Source organism: Nansenia antarctica, assembly GCF_963989245.1.
Source record: "Nansenia antarctica genome assembly, chromosome: 1".
NCBI lineage: Eukaryota > Metazoa > Chordata > Actinopteri > Argentiniformes > Microstomatidae > Nansenia > Nansenia antarctica.
Window position 1 is genome coordinate 1,567,244 of NC_137674.1, and position 14,831 is coordinate 1,582,074.

The 14,831-nt window shown below is 44.0% G+C and overlaps 1 protein-coding gene across 1 annotated transcript in view; it reads right to left on the minus strand.

Annotated features, from left to right (window-relative positions):
• Positions 1–7,267, minus strand: part of LOC308155221 (phosphofurin acidic cluster sorting protein 2) — a gene marked incomplete at both ends in the record, with an annotated part of 77,078 nt that extends 69,811 nt beyond the window's left edge. The window contains one exon of the mRNA XM_080528495.1: positions 7,029–7,267. Coding sequence (XP_080384621.1) covers positions 7,029–7,267 — 239 coding nt within the window. The remainder of the gene's footprint in view (positions 1–7,028) is intronic.
• Between the last annotated feature and the right edge of the window lie 7,564 nt (positions 7,268–14,831).

A 14,831-nucleotide genomic window follows, 5' to 3' on the forward strand; every position in this document is an offset into this window, starting at 1 on the left:
GCCGGGCACCCTTCCAGAACTTTCCAGTGTGAACTAAGGCCAGGAGGACATGCTTCGTTGGAGCTGATGTCTGAAATCAATCTTGGAAAATACCTGGCACGAGAACCTTGAAAACAAGGGTGAACTAGCCTACTGGAGATCTTTTTAGAGGGAAACTTTATCCTCCCAAGAATGTCTGGAACAGGAAACTATGCTTGCAGGGAAGAAAACAAAACAGACCAGAACTAACAGAAGAAGGATAAAACTCAACAGCTCACAGAGCTTGATGGACTCTTCGCATTACAAAAACGAGCGTACTGAGAATGACGACACAGTACAGAGTTTAGGCAAAAGAACGACTGTGTCAATAGTCAATATAGTGTAGCCTAGCCGATTAGGTTGAATATATTCACACTGTAGTTAGGCCTATTTTTCATGAATTTTAAGATGTTTAGCAGTGTAGCCTATAGTGCAGTATCCATAGTGTGCCTGATATAGATATAGGCTAGCAGTTGTTGCAATATTGTTGTTGTAGATGTGAGACACAGACATGGAAGTTTGACGTCACATTCCTGGAGGGCCCGGGAGAGAGAGGGACGGCAGGGTCCTGTTTGTGATGCCAAAGGGAGGGGAGGGGGTTAGGCAGCCAGGCCCAGTGTGCTGCAGCCTCAGATTATGAGCTCATCTTCCTTTTCAGTTATGAAATCAGATTACTGCAGCAGGTCCCCTGGTGGGAGGAACAATGCCCGGGGCCAGGGATGGAGGGATGTGTGGGAGGTCAAAGGGGAATACCCCCTCTGAAAATCAGTTAACATGTGACAGAACAGTTTTTATGTGTGTGTGGGTGGGTGGGGGCGGGGGTTACCCGAGGCAAGGTTGCATGCAAACATCACATATAGCTACCATGTGTATGTGTGCGTTAAGAATGTCTATTCAGCATCATTTGTCTGGATCATCAGTACTTTTCTGCAAAGAAAGCAGTTCCGCGTGTGATGTCATAACAGGGCCCCAGCATCAATTAATCTCTGCTGAACTAGAACAAACTGCACGCCTCCAATGCCAAATTATGCCCTCACTCACACACAGACCTCAGTCGGGTTTTTAATTTGGTTTCCTTTCTCCTTTGCACAGCGCACATCTAACTGATTTCCGCTCGGGTGGAAGCCACCGCAGCAGTGCAGGAGAACTAGGCAAAGCCTCAGCCCATCGACCTCAAAGAAAACTCAATTACCATAAAGATAGGCCTACTACACTGGCCCTGCCAGTCACAGGGAAATGGGGTCGGTCAGATCAGAGATTGCATGAAGCAGGCATGTATGCCCTGTACATACTTATATAGATAAACATCTGTATAAAACTGTTTAGAAACAACAGCCAGCAAATATGACAGTGTACTACTAACAGTTAGCGCCCCATTTCAAAATGGTGGCCCATAAACTACAAACAGTCTTCTACAAGTATTTGATTAGAAGTAAAACATCTACAGCTGAGGTGAAAAGTTTGACCACTAGATGCCAAACATCTTTTGAGTTCTCTTGAGTACATAGCCCAGTGCCATGGCTCCAAATACTGCACGTTCACTCAACAACAGTGCCCTACCTAGATCCACAAAACGACCCACTGCCCTTGTCTATCTTCTAGATCATTCTGCAAAGAGAAGACGATTTAGAATAAATTACCTAACATAGGGAAAAAAGAAAAAATAGAAGGACTTTCATTCCTTATTTGTGTACCCATAAGTGCTGTACTGGGTACTTAAAATAAAATAATAAAAACAATAAAATATTGTTTAAAAAATAAAATAATAAAAAAAGACCTAAGAAGCTTGGGCAAAAAGAAAGAAACACAGTAAAATCATCCAAACCTGAGAGCTTAGGAATGAAAGGAAGACATAGATGTCTCTATGCAACGTCTCTTTATGAAACCATCAAGTGGACACAATCCTACCTTTATTAGATTAGAATCTCCCAATCTGTGACACATGGTTGTAAATCTGACTATTCATACCCATTCAAAAAAGGAATCAATCACATGAATTCACCTCACTCCACACAGCACAAATGAATCTAATATAGAGATAAACACACTTATCCAAAGTAATTTGGATGAGTGCAGGGGGGGGGGGGGGGACTAGGTTACAGTATGCAATGAATTGAGAGACATCCTGCTAATCCATGTGGCACAAAGAAAGAGAACTAGAGAGAGAGAGAGAGAGAATACAAGGGGGAGAGAATTGAGCTTAGATCGCACCACTAAGAGAGACAGAGGCTTTGAAACACCAAAGACGAAAAAAGAGCTGTGACAGAACAGAAGAAAGATAGTTAGAAGAAGTCGACAGAAAACTCTCTCCCCCCTGGATGATTCAACTCAAGGAGGGATGATCTTTGTGTGACTCCAGCAGCCATTGTTTGGCTTTTCAGAGAGACTTGTTTACTGTCTGCCCTACAACAGGCACTGTGGAGACAGGCAGGCCTGGCGAAGTGCTGGAATGAGAACAATGCTAAATGTTCAACAGACAGCTGCAAGCTGCAACCATAAGGGGGGGGTGGGGGGGCGGAGGGGGGACAGGGGGGGACACAACACTCAGCCCACTGAGTAAAAAGCTCCCATTCATCCCCGCTGTCAGACCATACAGTGGCATACAGGTCTGTCCTCTCAAGTGCCACTGAGCCATGGCTGTGCCAACTACTGCAGAGCTGTCAGGAACCATTACACTTAAACTGGGGGAGGCCTGTGATTTAGAACATAACGTTAACTGAGCCTGTTACAGAGGAGGGGTGTGACAGAACAGGGCTATTACCTACACGCACAGATCGGCTGAACTAAAGGACAGTTGGCGTAGCGTGGCGCTAGCAATTACGAGATTGTGGGTTTGATCCCACCTGGGGATCACAGGCCCGGTTATATTATACAAACGATTTATACGCTTTGGATAGGCTTTGGATAAAAGCATCTGCTATTAAAGAAGGCCTTTAAAAAAACACTCTTCAAATCACATCACAAGTCAAACACCGCAATCTCCTGACCTGGCTCTTTTTTAATGATGTTCTGCTTGTTCCTTGTGTTCGCACAGAGCTGGGGAAAAAAGCCTTCTAATACGCTGCCCCCTCTGCTTGGAACACCCTCCAGAAAGACTTAAACCTGGCAAAACTGATCTCATACGATGCCTTTAGTGGAATCTTGAAGGACCTTGAGCGGGAAAGTACTCTGTACTTAACGCAGCCACCGACGCATTCCTGATACTGCCTTATGTTATTCATCATTGTTTTATACTATGTCTGAAACCCGCAGATATGCTGCCCTCTTGGCCAGGTCTCTCTTGGAAAACAGATTTTAAATCTTAATGAGTATTCAGCTGGTTAAATAAAGGTATAATACATGTATTTATATTTTTAATATATATATTAATGACAGCCAAAGAGAAGTGCTGATTGGTCGACTTTTGTCATTGAAAGGCAGCAGACAGGCCTAAAACTGATGACCTTGTACTAAACCTAGTGTACTCCATTCATCAAGGTCTGAAGACACAAAGACCCTGGATATATACTCTGGATTAGGGGTCTAGCTATGAGTGAAGAAGTGTCCCTCTCCATTAGGGATGTACCTGATAAGAATACGTTATTCGGAGAAGCACAAATAATGAGATGGAAATACAGATTCTACCCGAAGTTGCTCGTTACTATTCAGGGGGGAAAAGCCATGATTGACATGTCTGTGTGCTGTGTGTCAGGCAGCCATTACGTTTCTTAAAATCGATTCGTATCATTGTGGATGGACACGAGATAAGAGGGCCCATTCTGTTTGCAACATAGGACTTTGATGGTAGGGTTGGTAGTAGGGTTGAGACAGCTCATTAAAGAGAGAGAGATATTAGGATGTGGAAATATTTTTCATAATTGATTATATGTCAATATAATGTTGTCTACTGTATTATAATGAATTTAACGGATTTTCCGGTATAAACCACACCCACTTCAGGTCTACCCGAATAATACAGTAAGATACAAATACTTTTGTAGGTTGAACACAGATACAGATAATTTGTGTAGGCTGAACAGATAATACAGATACAGATAATGACATTTCTATACAACCATACTCTCCACAGAGGAGATGTCGCTTCAGTTCCTGCAACAAAGCCAGCCCTCCACATATGCCAAGGGTCGGTGCAGGAACAAACAGCTGCATACAAGCAAGCCCCTGAAAGCATGCCAGGGCAGTGTACCCTACAGAGGCCTTAGGACTGGCTCCCTACACAAGACCTAGTCATGCAGCATTAGTCTAGACTGTAGCAGTCAGCTGAAAACACTGTGTTCTAATATTGCGGTAAGTAAGTAGCCTTGAGAACTGATGGTTCCGTAGCGTGAGACGGCTTAATGTACAAGAACACCCCTCTGGACATGACGCTGGTATGTCGCAGGGTCTTACCCCCAATCCAACCCTTAACGCTGAGTGCCAAGCAGGGAGGCATCGGGTACCATTTTTATAGTCTTTGGTATGCTCTGTAGGCTAGCAACCTGTGCTCCTACCCTGCCAGTCTGCACTGATATTAGAGGAACGTGAACAACTTCGCGTCTGGACAGCAGTCTCCGATAACAGCTCAACAGATCCACCTTCAGCAAAAGTGATCAGTGAGCAAACACAATGCCTGTAAAGCATGCATTACATTGATGAAGATATTGCCATACATTTTTGTATTAAGCTTAAATTCAGTTTAATTCAGTTTAAATGCAGTAAGAGAAAGTACTACAACCAAACGAAATAGACAACTTCATTAACATCGGCTAGGCCAATTATGGTGGCTGTTTTTAGTCATAAAGAGACAGATAGGCCTATAGGAGCCCATCTGACTGACAAGAAAGTTCAGTTGGTGTGTATAATCAATCAGTGTTAAATTCAGCATAAAACCAGACTGATTCGCCCTCCATTTTTTAGGGAAATTGAATGAAAAGAAACTGAAGAGTTTCTGCAGCCAAATGGAAAAGAAATCCTAATAGTACCAAGAAGTCTAAAATTATCTCCCGAAACAGTCTACTCAAAAATAGTAGTGGACTGGACAACGTCGAAACATAACAGGCCGACCTGCGGTTGCTCATTGCCACTTAATACAGCCTTGTTGTCACTTCAAAAACACAACCAAAACATCATCCACAGAAAGAACTGGCTTGTTTTGATGACTAGCCCGCCCTAGACTCACAAGAAAAGGAAGTTTGAAGATTAACCACACGCATACTTTTCAACATGCTTTTATTGTGGTTAGATTTTCGAGCATGTTGCCAACACACACACACACACACACACACACACACACACACACACACTCACACACTCACACACTCACACACTCACACACTCACACACTCACACACACACACACACTCACACACTCACACACACACACATCTTTTCCCCTCCCTGCCCCCCTCTCCTCTCGCCCAGTGCGTGGGACACATCTAGGTCAAAGCTGATTAATTTGCTCAGAGCTCCCATGAGGAGCCCGGTCAGGTGGTGGCATTGCCTGCTCTCTTCGGCTGTGATTACCACCACAGGAAATCACCTCGAAAGTCAGCTTTGCACACACACACAAACACACACACACACACACACACACACACACACACACCTCCTCTGTACAAATATAGGTCTATGTGGATGCCGTTGAAGTGCAATTGTGAGAGGAATTCAAAATGACGACTAGCAAGTCAGAATACTTTCTCCCTCAGGACAGGACAGGAGTGGAGTGGAGTGGAGTGGAGTGGTGACACTAGTCGGACAACAGGTCTTTGTAATTGAAATGGTCAAACAGAACCACTGGTAACATGGTGGGTCAAACAGAACCACTGGTTGTGGGAGCAAGAGAGACATGATGACCCAACCTTCACAGAGAACAACAGAAAAGCAGAGGGAGATCTTAAAGAAGAGGCTTCTCTGAAGAGTGTGTCATGAGATCATCACAGTGACATCATAAAAGTGCTATGGCATGTCAATATTTGCCTTGGAACAAGTCAAGCATGTCCGTAGCTACAGCTATTCTCTCTGATCAGAGCCTGGGCAGTAATAGTGGAAGTAGTGTTTAAGTGTTTAAATGTGGGCCTACAAGTTTCAACTTCACTGACATGTTTGTCAAATGTTTGTAAAATAAAAAGAAGAAAAAGAGAACACGTTTTTGTTTGTTGCTTAGACTAACACCCTCAAAATAAAACACAAAACTATTCCATTACTAGGAAGGTAAAACTAATGAAGAGATAGTTAGATAACGTTGCATTCGTCTGCAGTGTGTGTGTATTATAATAATAATGTCTAGACAAAAACAAAAGGCGGGCGGATTATTGGTTCAGGATGTCATCCATCCATGTGTCTGTGTTCATTCTGCTCTTTCCTATTATATGAATGAAAGCTTTATTTCAAAGAAATAGTTATAACAACAAAAAACAACAACAAAAACAAGAAAAACTAAACAAAACAAAAAACACTATTTACACATACATGTCCGAAAAGGAGTAGGAAGGTAGTCTTTGCTATTGGATTTTTTTTGTTTCTGTGTTGAAAATGACAATAAACAAACTGTAAAAAAATAAAATAAAAAATAAAATAAAGGAGTGGGTGTTTACAACAGAAAAGGGATGGATGACTTTCCTTTATTTATTATTCTTTTATTTTTATTTTTACAGTTTGTTTATTGTCATTTTCATACACCGACACCCAAAAAACAACAACACAGAAACCAAAAACATACAATTTCAAAGAGCAGAATGAACACAGACACATGGATTCTTTAGTAAACACAGCTAACCTGAGCTAGCTGCCTGGCTAGCAGACCCGTCTACACCTCCCAACTACGCACGAACACGAGCTGGTTCTGCACAGCCATTCCCATAGCAACATGAAGGGTTTCAAAGGGTGGAAAATAAAATAATAAAATACGTCAATATGTTTTGCATTGCATTGCACACGCACACACGCACACGCACACGCACACACACACACACACACACACACACACACACACACACACACACACACACACACACACACACACGTTAGCTTACCTCGGGACACAGCTTGGAGAGGAGCGGTCTATCTCCCAGGTCGCAAAGAGGTTCATCGGGACGGGCGTGACGGTGGGGTTCCCCCCGGAGCCCCCGGAGCCCCCCGGACCCCCCAGGACAAGCTGCCCCGCCGGGACCGAGGCTCCCCCGGGCGGGACGGGGGTCGGGGCTGGTCCTCCTCCCGGGTTCAGCAAGGCGGCGGCCCGCAGCCCTCCTCTCTCTGCAGCGGCCGCCATCATCCCGAATACTGACTATCTCTGCTCAGAGCAGCGGTCTCTCTCTCTCTAGCCTGTGTGTCGGTGTCGGTGTCCTCTCTGACAGACCAGCTAGTACTAGTCCACCTCCGGTCCACCTCCGGTCCAGCTCGCTCCGGGTCCTCCAGTCCAGTCGCTTTCACACAGGAGGCTGTAGTGTGTGTGTGTGTGTGTGTGTGTGTGTGTGGGTGGGTGGGAGGGAGCCTGGGAGGGTGTGTGTGTGTGTGTGTGTGTGTGTGTGTGTGTGCGCGCAGTAGTAGTGTGTGGCGATGCAGAGTAAAGCCGGAGTATTGCAATTCATACTAGCGAGGAAAGGAAACACTACACCCTCCTTTTCAAAGCGATAGGGGGAGCTGTGTATGTGTGTGTGTGAGTGAGTCGGTGTGCGTGTGACTCAGTAGCGGCTGGCCAATAGAGGGCGCTAGGGCGCCGCCCCCACCTTCCAACGCAGCCCCACTTCTTGTAAAAGATTTTTTTAAATAAACATTGTTTATTCATAAAATGCGGCTGATATTCTGTCGGCGCCTATCAGCATTCATTAAAAATCCTCCAATACAATAAACATTTTAACTGTGTGTGTGTGTGTGTGTGTGTGTAAAATTCACTGTGAAAATACATAGGGGAGGAGTCGGGGCGCCCGCCGAATGGCAGTCTATGGCACTGCAAATACTTTTGGCTTACACGTGAGCTGTAGCAGCGCTCCAATTGGCTGTCTCCTATTTCCCGGCCGGGGCACAGAAAAGTGCGCCCCGAGCATGCGCAGATTATAGGCTTACCTAGGCTGCAGCCTAGGGCCACTACCACTAGGGGTAGTAAAAATTTAAAAATGCGTGGGACTTGAGAGCCCTGAATATCCGGTAGTTAAGTCTGACGTCAAACGTGACGTTTTGCAATTTCCGGCTCCAAACCAGAAATTATCCGCACCAGAATACCAGTGTACTACAGCGGTAGAATGACAGTTTAATCGTTTTTTAGACTCTGATCTATTCATACAACAAGGGACACAGCACTTTCCCGTTTTCCCCATATTGTCATGGTATTTGAGCCTTGGAAAAGCGCTATATAAATATAATTTATTATTATTATTACTGAGGCATTTCGAAGAGAGCGCCTCAGCCAACTTTGGACCCGGAAACACGTCGCGTGTGACAGACAACAGGAGAGGAGAGCAATAGAGAGACAGACAACAGGAGAGGAGAGCAACAGAGAGACAGACAACAGGAGAGGAGAGCAACAGAGAGACAGACAACAGGAGAGGAGAGCAACAGAGAGACAGACAACAGGAGAGGAGAGCAACAGAGAGACAGACAACAGGAGAGGAGAGCAACAGAGAGACAGACAACAGGAGAGGAGAGCAACAGAGAGACAGACAACAGGAGAGGAGAGCAACAGAGACAGAACTGAGGTGAGGTGAGCAACAGAGATAGTTCAGGATGATAACAAACAGTTCAGTATGACAGAGACAACTAATAGAAAGACAACTGTATGATTATAGAGTTTACATGTTCAAGGAAATATTGTATGATAATAGAAAGGTACACTTTAATTTAATTAAAGAAGTAACAAAGAACACATTTATTATCACAATTGCATTGTGTTCCATGTCTTTCTCCATTGAATAAATAATGCCTAGTTGAATGGCTAAACAAGACAACTGTCTGGACAGTACTGCTAGAATTATTCACCTTACCGCTGCACAGATAGACAAAGGGTATAAGTCCATTCTGTTAACATTAGGTCTACTCTGCTAACAAAGACTATTCCAGTTGATTTGTCAGTTGTTTTGCATTCTATTTTTGTTGTGTTTCCAGTTTGCCCTTTAATAAGTTATATATAAAACTAATTAAGTTATATATATATATTCTCATGCTAAAATCGACTGTAAATCCAGATTTTAAAGTTGATATTCTTCCCCGTGGAGCATGCCCCCATAATCTGTGCCCCACCCAAACATTTTATCACCAGCCGCCACTGGCCGCCGTGTGTGTGTGTGTGTGTGTGTGTGTGTGTGTGTGTGTGTGTGTGTGTGTGTGTGTGTGTGTGTGTGTGTGGGTGGGTGGGAGGGTGGGTGGATGTGCGTGTGTGTGTCTGAGTGTGTGTGTGTGGGGGGGGGGGGGGGAGTGGGTGGGTGGATGTGTGTGTGTGTGTGTGTGTGTGTGTGTGTGTGTAGCCAAATTCGAAGATGTGTCAGATAGCTTGACATGAGCTTTTTTTGAATGAAGGAATGAGCTTTACTAATCACGTTTAATTTAAGTTTAATGAATAAAAAGTTATTGGAATGTTTCATATAACACAGCAGAGAGGACTTTGCAACAATGAGGATGAATAAGATCAGAATAGTTTCAAATATGTTAACTCTCCTGGAACATGGATAAGTGGTTCTCATGATGTAGAGCAATGATATCAGGAATGAATGAATGAATGAATGGTCTTTATTGTCATTAATACAGTACAGGTACCATACAACGAAATGTGTGAGGGGGGGCTCCCCTGGTGCTAGGAAAAAAATACTAAAAACAAGAAGGGAAAAGAGCTGGTTTACATAAATAAAGGCTATATACACTATCCACTATACTACTATACAAATAAAACACGGTGCTGTACTCTATGCTATAAATATCCTAACATTTCCTATCTCCGAACCTTATGTGCACGAGGGTTGTCATATTGCACATAGTCTTATTGCACATTCATATCAGGAATCAGGAATAGAACATATATATTACAGACCCATCTATGGCTTTATACTAAAGGTTGGGCTGGATTCCATTCTGAAAACGTCATCCCTTACTTATCTACCTTTGTTATGTTATGTTATGTTAATTTCATTTATAATGCGCCCCCCATCCAACTTTTGCATCGGCCCGGGGCGCAGCCCGGGTAAAGGAACAGATAAAGACAAAGACAAGGAACACAGAGAGCAATCAGACACAGACGACTTAAACGTAAAACTCAGGCATACAATTCACAACAAATAGGGAGTAGATTTAGGGAATGTCATTTTGGAAGAGGTGGGTTTTTAACTTGGCTCTAAAGGAGTCCAGAGTGGGGGCAAACTTGATGGCAGAAGGGAGCGCGTTCCACAGGGTTGGTGCTATCACCGCAAAGGCACGGTCACCCTTCCTCTTGAGGTTGGTACGTGGGACCCTCAGGCAGAGTTGGGCGTCCGACCTGAGCCTGGGTCTGGGCCTTGAGGAGGTAGACTGGTCCAGGAGGTCCTTGATGTAAGGTGGGGCGAGACTGTTGAGAGCTTTAAAAACAAAGGTGCAGATTTTGAATTTCACTCTCTTCTTCACTGGGAGCCAGTGAAGGGAGATGAGGACAGGGGAGATGTGGTCCCTCATTTTGGTGCCTGACACCAGCCTGGCAGCGGCATTTTGGACTAGCTGCAGGCGGTAGATGGTCTTATCAGGAAGTCCCGCGTATAGTGAGTTGCAGTAGTCGAGCCTAGATGATATTAGCATGAGGACGACCCTCCTCAGGTCGCTGGGGGTGAGGAAGGACTTGATCTTGGCTATGATGCGTAGTTGGTATAGGCATGCCTTCACGACGGAGCTCACTTGTCGGTCAAGGTTAAGCTCGGAGTCAAAGATGACACCGAGGTTCTTGACATGTGGTCTGACAAGGGTGGACAGGCTTCCCATGTTGGTGCTGAGCTGAGTGATGGCGGTGGTGTTGCCGATGAGGAGGATTTCCCCCTTGCTCTCATTCAGCTGTAGGAAGCTCTGGGCCATCCACTCCTTCACATCGCGGAGGCAGTCCATCAGGCGCTTCAGATCGGCGGGGTCGTCAGTGTTGATTGACAGGTAGAGCTGGGTGTCGTCCGCATAGCAGTGGAATGAGATATTGTAGCGTTGAGGGATTAGACATAGGGGGAGCATGTAGAGGGAGAACAAGATGGGACCGAGGATGGAGCCCTGAGGGACCCCACAGGTGAGGTTGGCTTGTCTGGAGGAGCAGACCTTTGATATCTGATCACCTATCCCTTCCTGGGTTGGGGCAAGAAAAGACAGAAAACTGCACCAAGCCTACCCAATGCTTTTATTTACTTCACATAACCACTAGGGGGAGTCATCAAGAGCATAGGGGAGGGTGCATGTGATCAGAATGGTATCCTCCCTTGGTCCACATTTGGGCACATTGTAATTAGCATACAATCACATTGTTATAGCCAATTGTAGTCTACTGTCTTATTGTATTTGATTGTTTATTATAGTTTTCTTGACTGGGGGTGTAGTAGGTTAGTGCTGGCTGCGTTCGTAAATTTGCTCTGGAAATCTGATCAGCCCTCATAGAATGCCTCTTGTCCAATCAAATGATCAAAAATGGTCCCTTTATGACGTTGAACCCAGTGTGCGCTCCGGCGCTCTCAGAGGGAATTTACAAACGCAACCCCTGACACTTGTTTGTAATCTACATGCCAACTCTTACGACTGTTATGCCAAACATTTGTTTACTACTCTTAACATATTTGGCATGACAACAGTAATAGGAGTTGGCTTGGCGACCAGTCTACTGTGGTATGATTGGTCAAAACTGCAGTATGCTGTCACAGTAAGACATGACGTCATAATTGGGGTTGACAATTACGGAAGCTTTTGGTATTCTAGAAGGTTGGACCAGTGGACTAGTGTAGCAGTGGGGTTTATCGGTCACAACAGGGACATTGAATAATAATAAAAAATAGCTTTTATTTGTATAGGTTACGTATAGGTAACATATCTTTGCCTGTTTGGTTAGCAGGGAATTTGTGATTCTCTGTCTTTATTATTAATATGTCTTTTTCACCTATCTCATTATTGTATGGGTTCACATATAAAAAACCCTTCTTTTTTTTCTTTTCTTTTTTTCTTTTTTTTCTTTCCTAACACCAGGGGAGCCCCCCCTCCCAAATTTCGTTGTTTGGTACCTGTACTATAGCAATGACAATAAAGACCATTCATTCATTCATTCATTCATATAATAGAATTTGGTGAACTTTACTCTGTTTAATGTTTCTGCTGTATGTGTGTCATTACGTTGTGTTATTATACTGTAGCATTGTACAGCTTTAGTAGCAAAACACATAAACGTTTCCTTACATGCAAAAACGTCCTCTCCATACCAGTTATTATGGAGGTGTGGAGTACTGAAAAGTGCTACTCAAGATCCAGGGCTTTGTGTAACGGTTGATGAGGAATGGAGAGAAAGGGGGAGAGGGGAGCTATGAGAGACTGGAGGAGGAGGAGGAGGAGGAGGAGGAGGAGGAGGAGGAGGAGGAGAGAAATGTGATTGTAGAAAATATGCAGATCGAGGTGACAAAGACACACCGAAGAACGGACGAGGAGTTCCCGAAAAGGGAGAGAGAAGAGAAAGAGTTAGAGGATCGAAAGAGAAGAGACAGAATGAGGGAGGAGCAGGAGAGGAGGGAGTGTGGGGAGACGTGGGAGATAGAGAGAGAAGAGTTCACGAGGGAGGAAGTATGTGGTCAAGAGAAAGAGCTGGAGGAGAAGAGGAAGAGGATAGAGAAAGGGATGAGGATCCAGAGGCAGAGAAAGAAGAGATATGCGATGGAGAGATCGGGACAGATGAATGTGGCAGGATGGCGTGACTGGAGCAGGAAGGAGAAAGAAATCATAAAGGAGAAGCTGTGGGTGGAGGTAGAAGAAACAGTGGATGGAACAAGACAACACAGCCTTCAGGAGAGAAGGAGCAATGAAAAGAGAAGAGATAAGGAAGGGAGGGAGGAGGGAGAGGAAAGGAGGAAAGAAAAGTATATTGAATTGTCAATGGAACAAAACACTGAAAAGGAAGCAAGAGAAAGGAAAAAGAGAGCAATACAGAGAAGACAGCAAGAAGAGATGCAGAGAAAAGACTGAATTGGAGAAAATGAAAGATCTGGAAAGGAATAGAGAGGAGGAGAAGAGAGGAAGAGAGGAGGCACGCTTAGAGGAGAGATGGCAAAAAGTGAAGACAATGTTTAAGATGACGAAGGCAGCATTTAATAACCTAATGAGAAAGAAAGAGTGAAGACAGAAAAAGGAGTTCAGAAGAAAGAGGGAGTTGGAGGAGGAGAGACAGCAGAGGGATGACAGGATAAGAAAGAAAAGGATGGAGGGGGACACAGTGCAGGTGAAGAATAAGGCAAAGACGTATTATGAACAGAAAAAATGGGAGGAGAGGATAATGAAAGAGATGGAAGGAAAGCAAGAGAAGAGAGTGAGAAAGGTGGAGGGAGAGAAAGAGTAGAAAAACATAGATGAGAGAGATGTTTTTGAAACAACTGCCAATGGTGATCAAAGTGTCAAAAGAAACCAAAGCGTTGAGCGAAAGGATGACCGGAAGAGAGAGAAACAGGGCGATGAGGAAGAGAGAGAAACAGGGCGATGAGGAAACGAGAGTGGTTCTGCAAACTGGTGGATGGACAGATCATGATGGCTCTGTGGAAGATAATGGAAAACACAATGATGGAGAGAAAGATGTCTCTGAGGAGGAAAAGAAAGCTGGTATTGATCATGAGAGTGAGAAAATAATTAAAACAATGATAGAAAAAGAGGGGGATCAGGGGAAGAAGTGTGACCTCCAGAATGTTCTGGAGTCAGTCAAGAATGATGAACAATGGACAGATGGTGAAGATAGAGCTAAAGACAAAAATTATTTCATCTTTCTCTTAACTTGGAAGAAAGAAAGAAAGAAAGAAAGAAAAAGATACAATTATGCATAGCTCATTACATAGTGTTGATGAAAAAAAGCAACGGAGGAGAGGAGAGAATGAAATGAGAGAAAAAAGAGAGAGACTGAGGAGAAGGAGGGGAAGGAGAGGGAGGAGAGAGCACAAGTACAGACACTGTACACTGGCACTGTAAAAATGTGAAATTCATCAATCACCTAATTGCAGTGCTCTTGTCTTTTTCAGATTCATCAATTTGCTTGGCTGTGACTGGAACTGGAACGTTCAAATACTATTCAAGTTCAATCTTTTCATACTCCCCTGTACTTATTTATAAATGTCTTCATGCATACAAAAAAAATAAACAATTCTCTTTGCATTGTATGCACGTGTCACTTGCTTTTGTGTGTCAGATTACTGATTTGGGTACAGTTGATATGCACCTTAGACAGACACACAGACACACACACACACACACACACACACACACACACACACACACACACACACACACACACACCTGTTCTGGAGAAGTTGCTGTGTGATGTTAGGATGATGTATATATAATACATGTATATGTATATTGCCGTGTCATTTCCACTTAAACCTCGGCCATTTAGTTTGGTTTATTCTTGATTGAGTAGTACCACCATGGCGTGTAGTTTTATTGAGTCAACACTGTGGGTGAACCTGTTAGAACTCATTGAATTAACGGCTGATTGCGCAACCATGGACAGCCGTGTGGCTGAAGGTGTAATAAACCAGCCCGGAAAGGGCTCTGTCAGAGACCAAGAGAACACGCAACAACCCAGGCATACAGAAAAGCAAACAGTCTTTATTCAACTTAACAGGTCTAAAATTCATAGGAGGGAATTCGACAGGTGGGTAACAAGAGTCCCC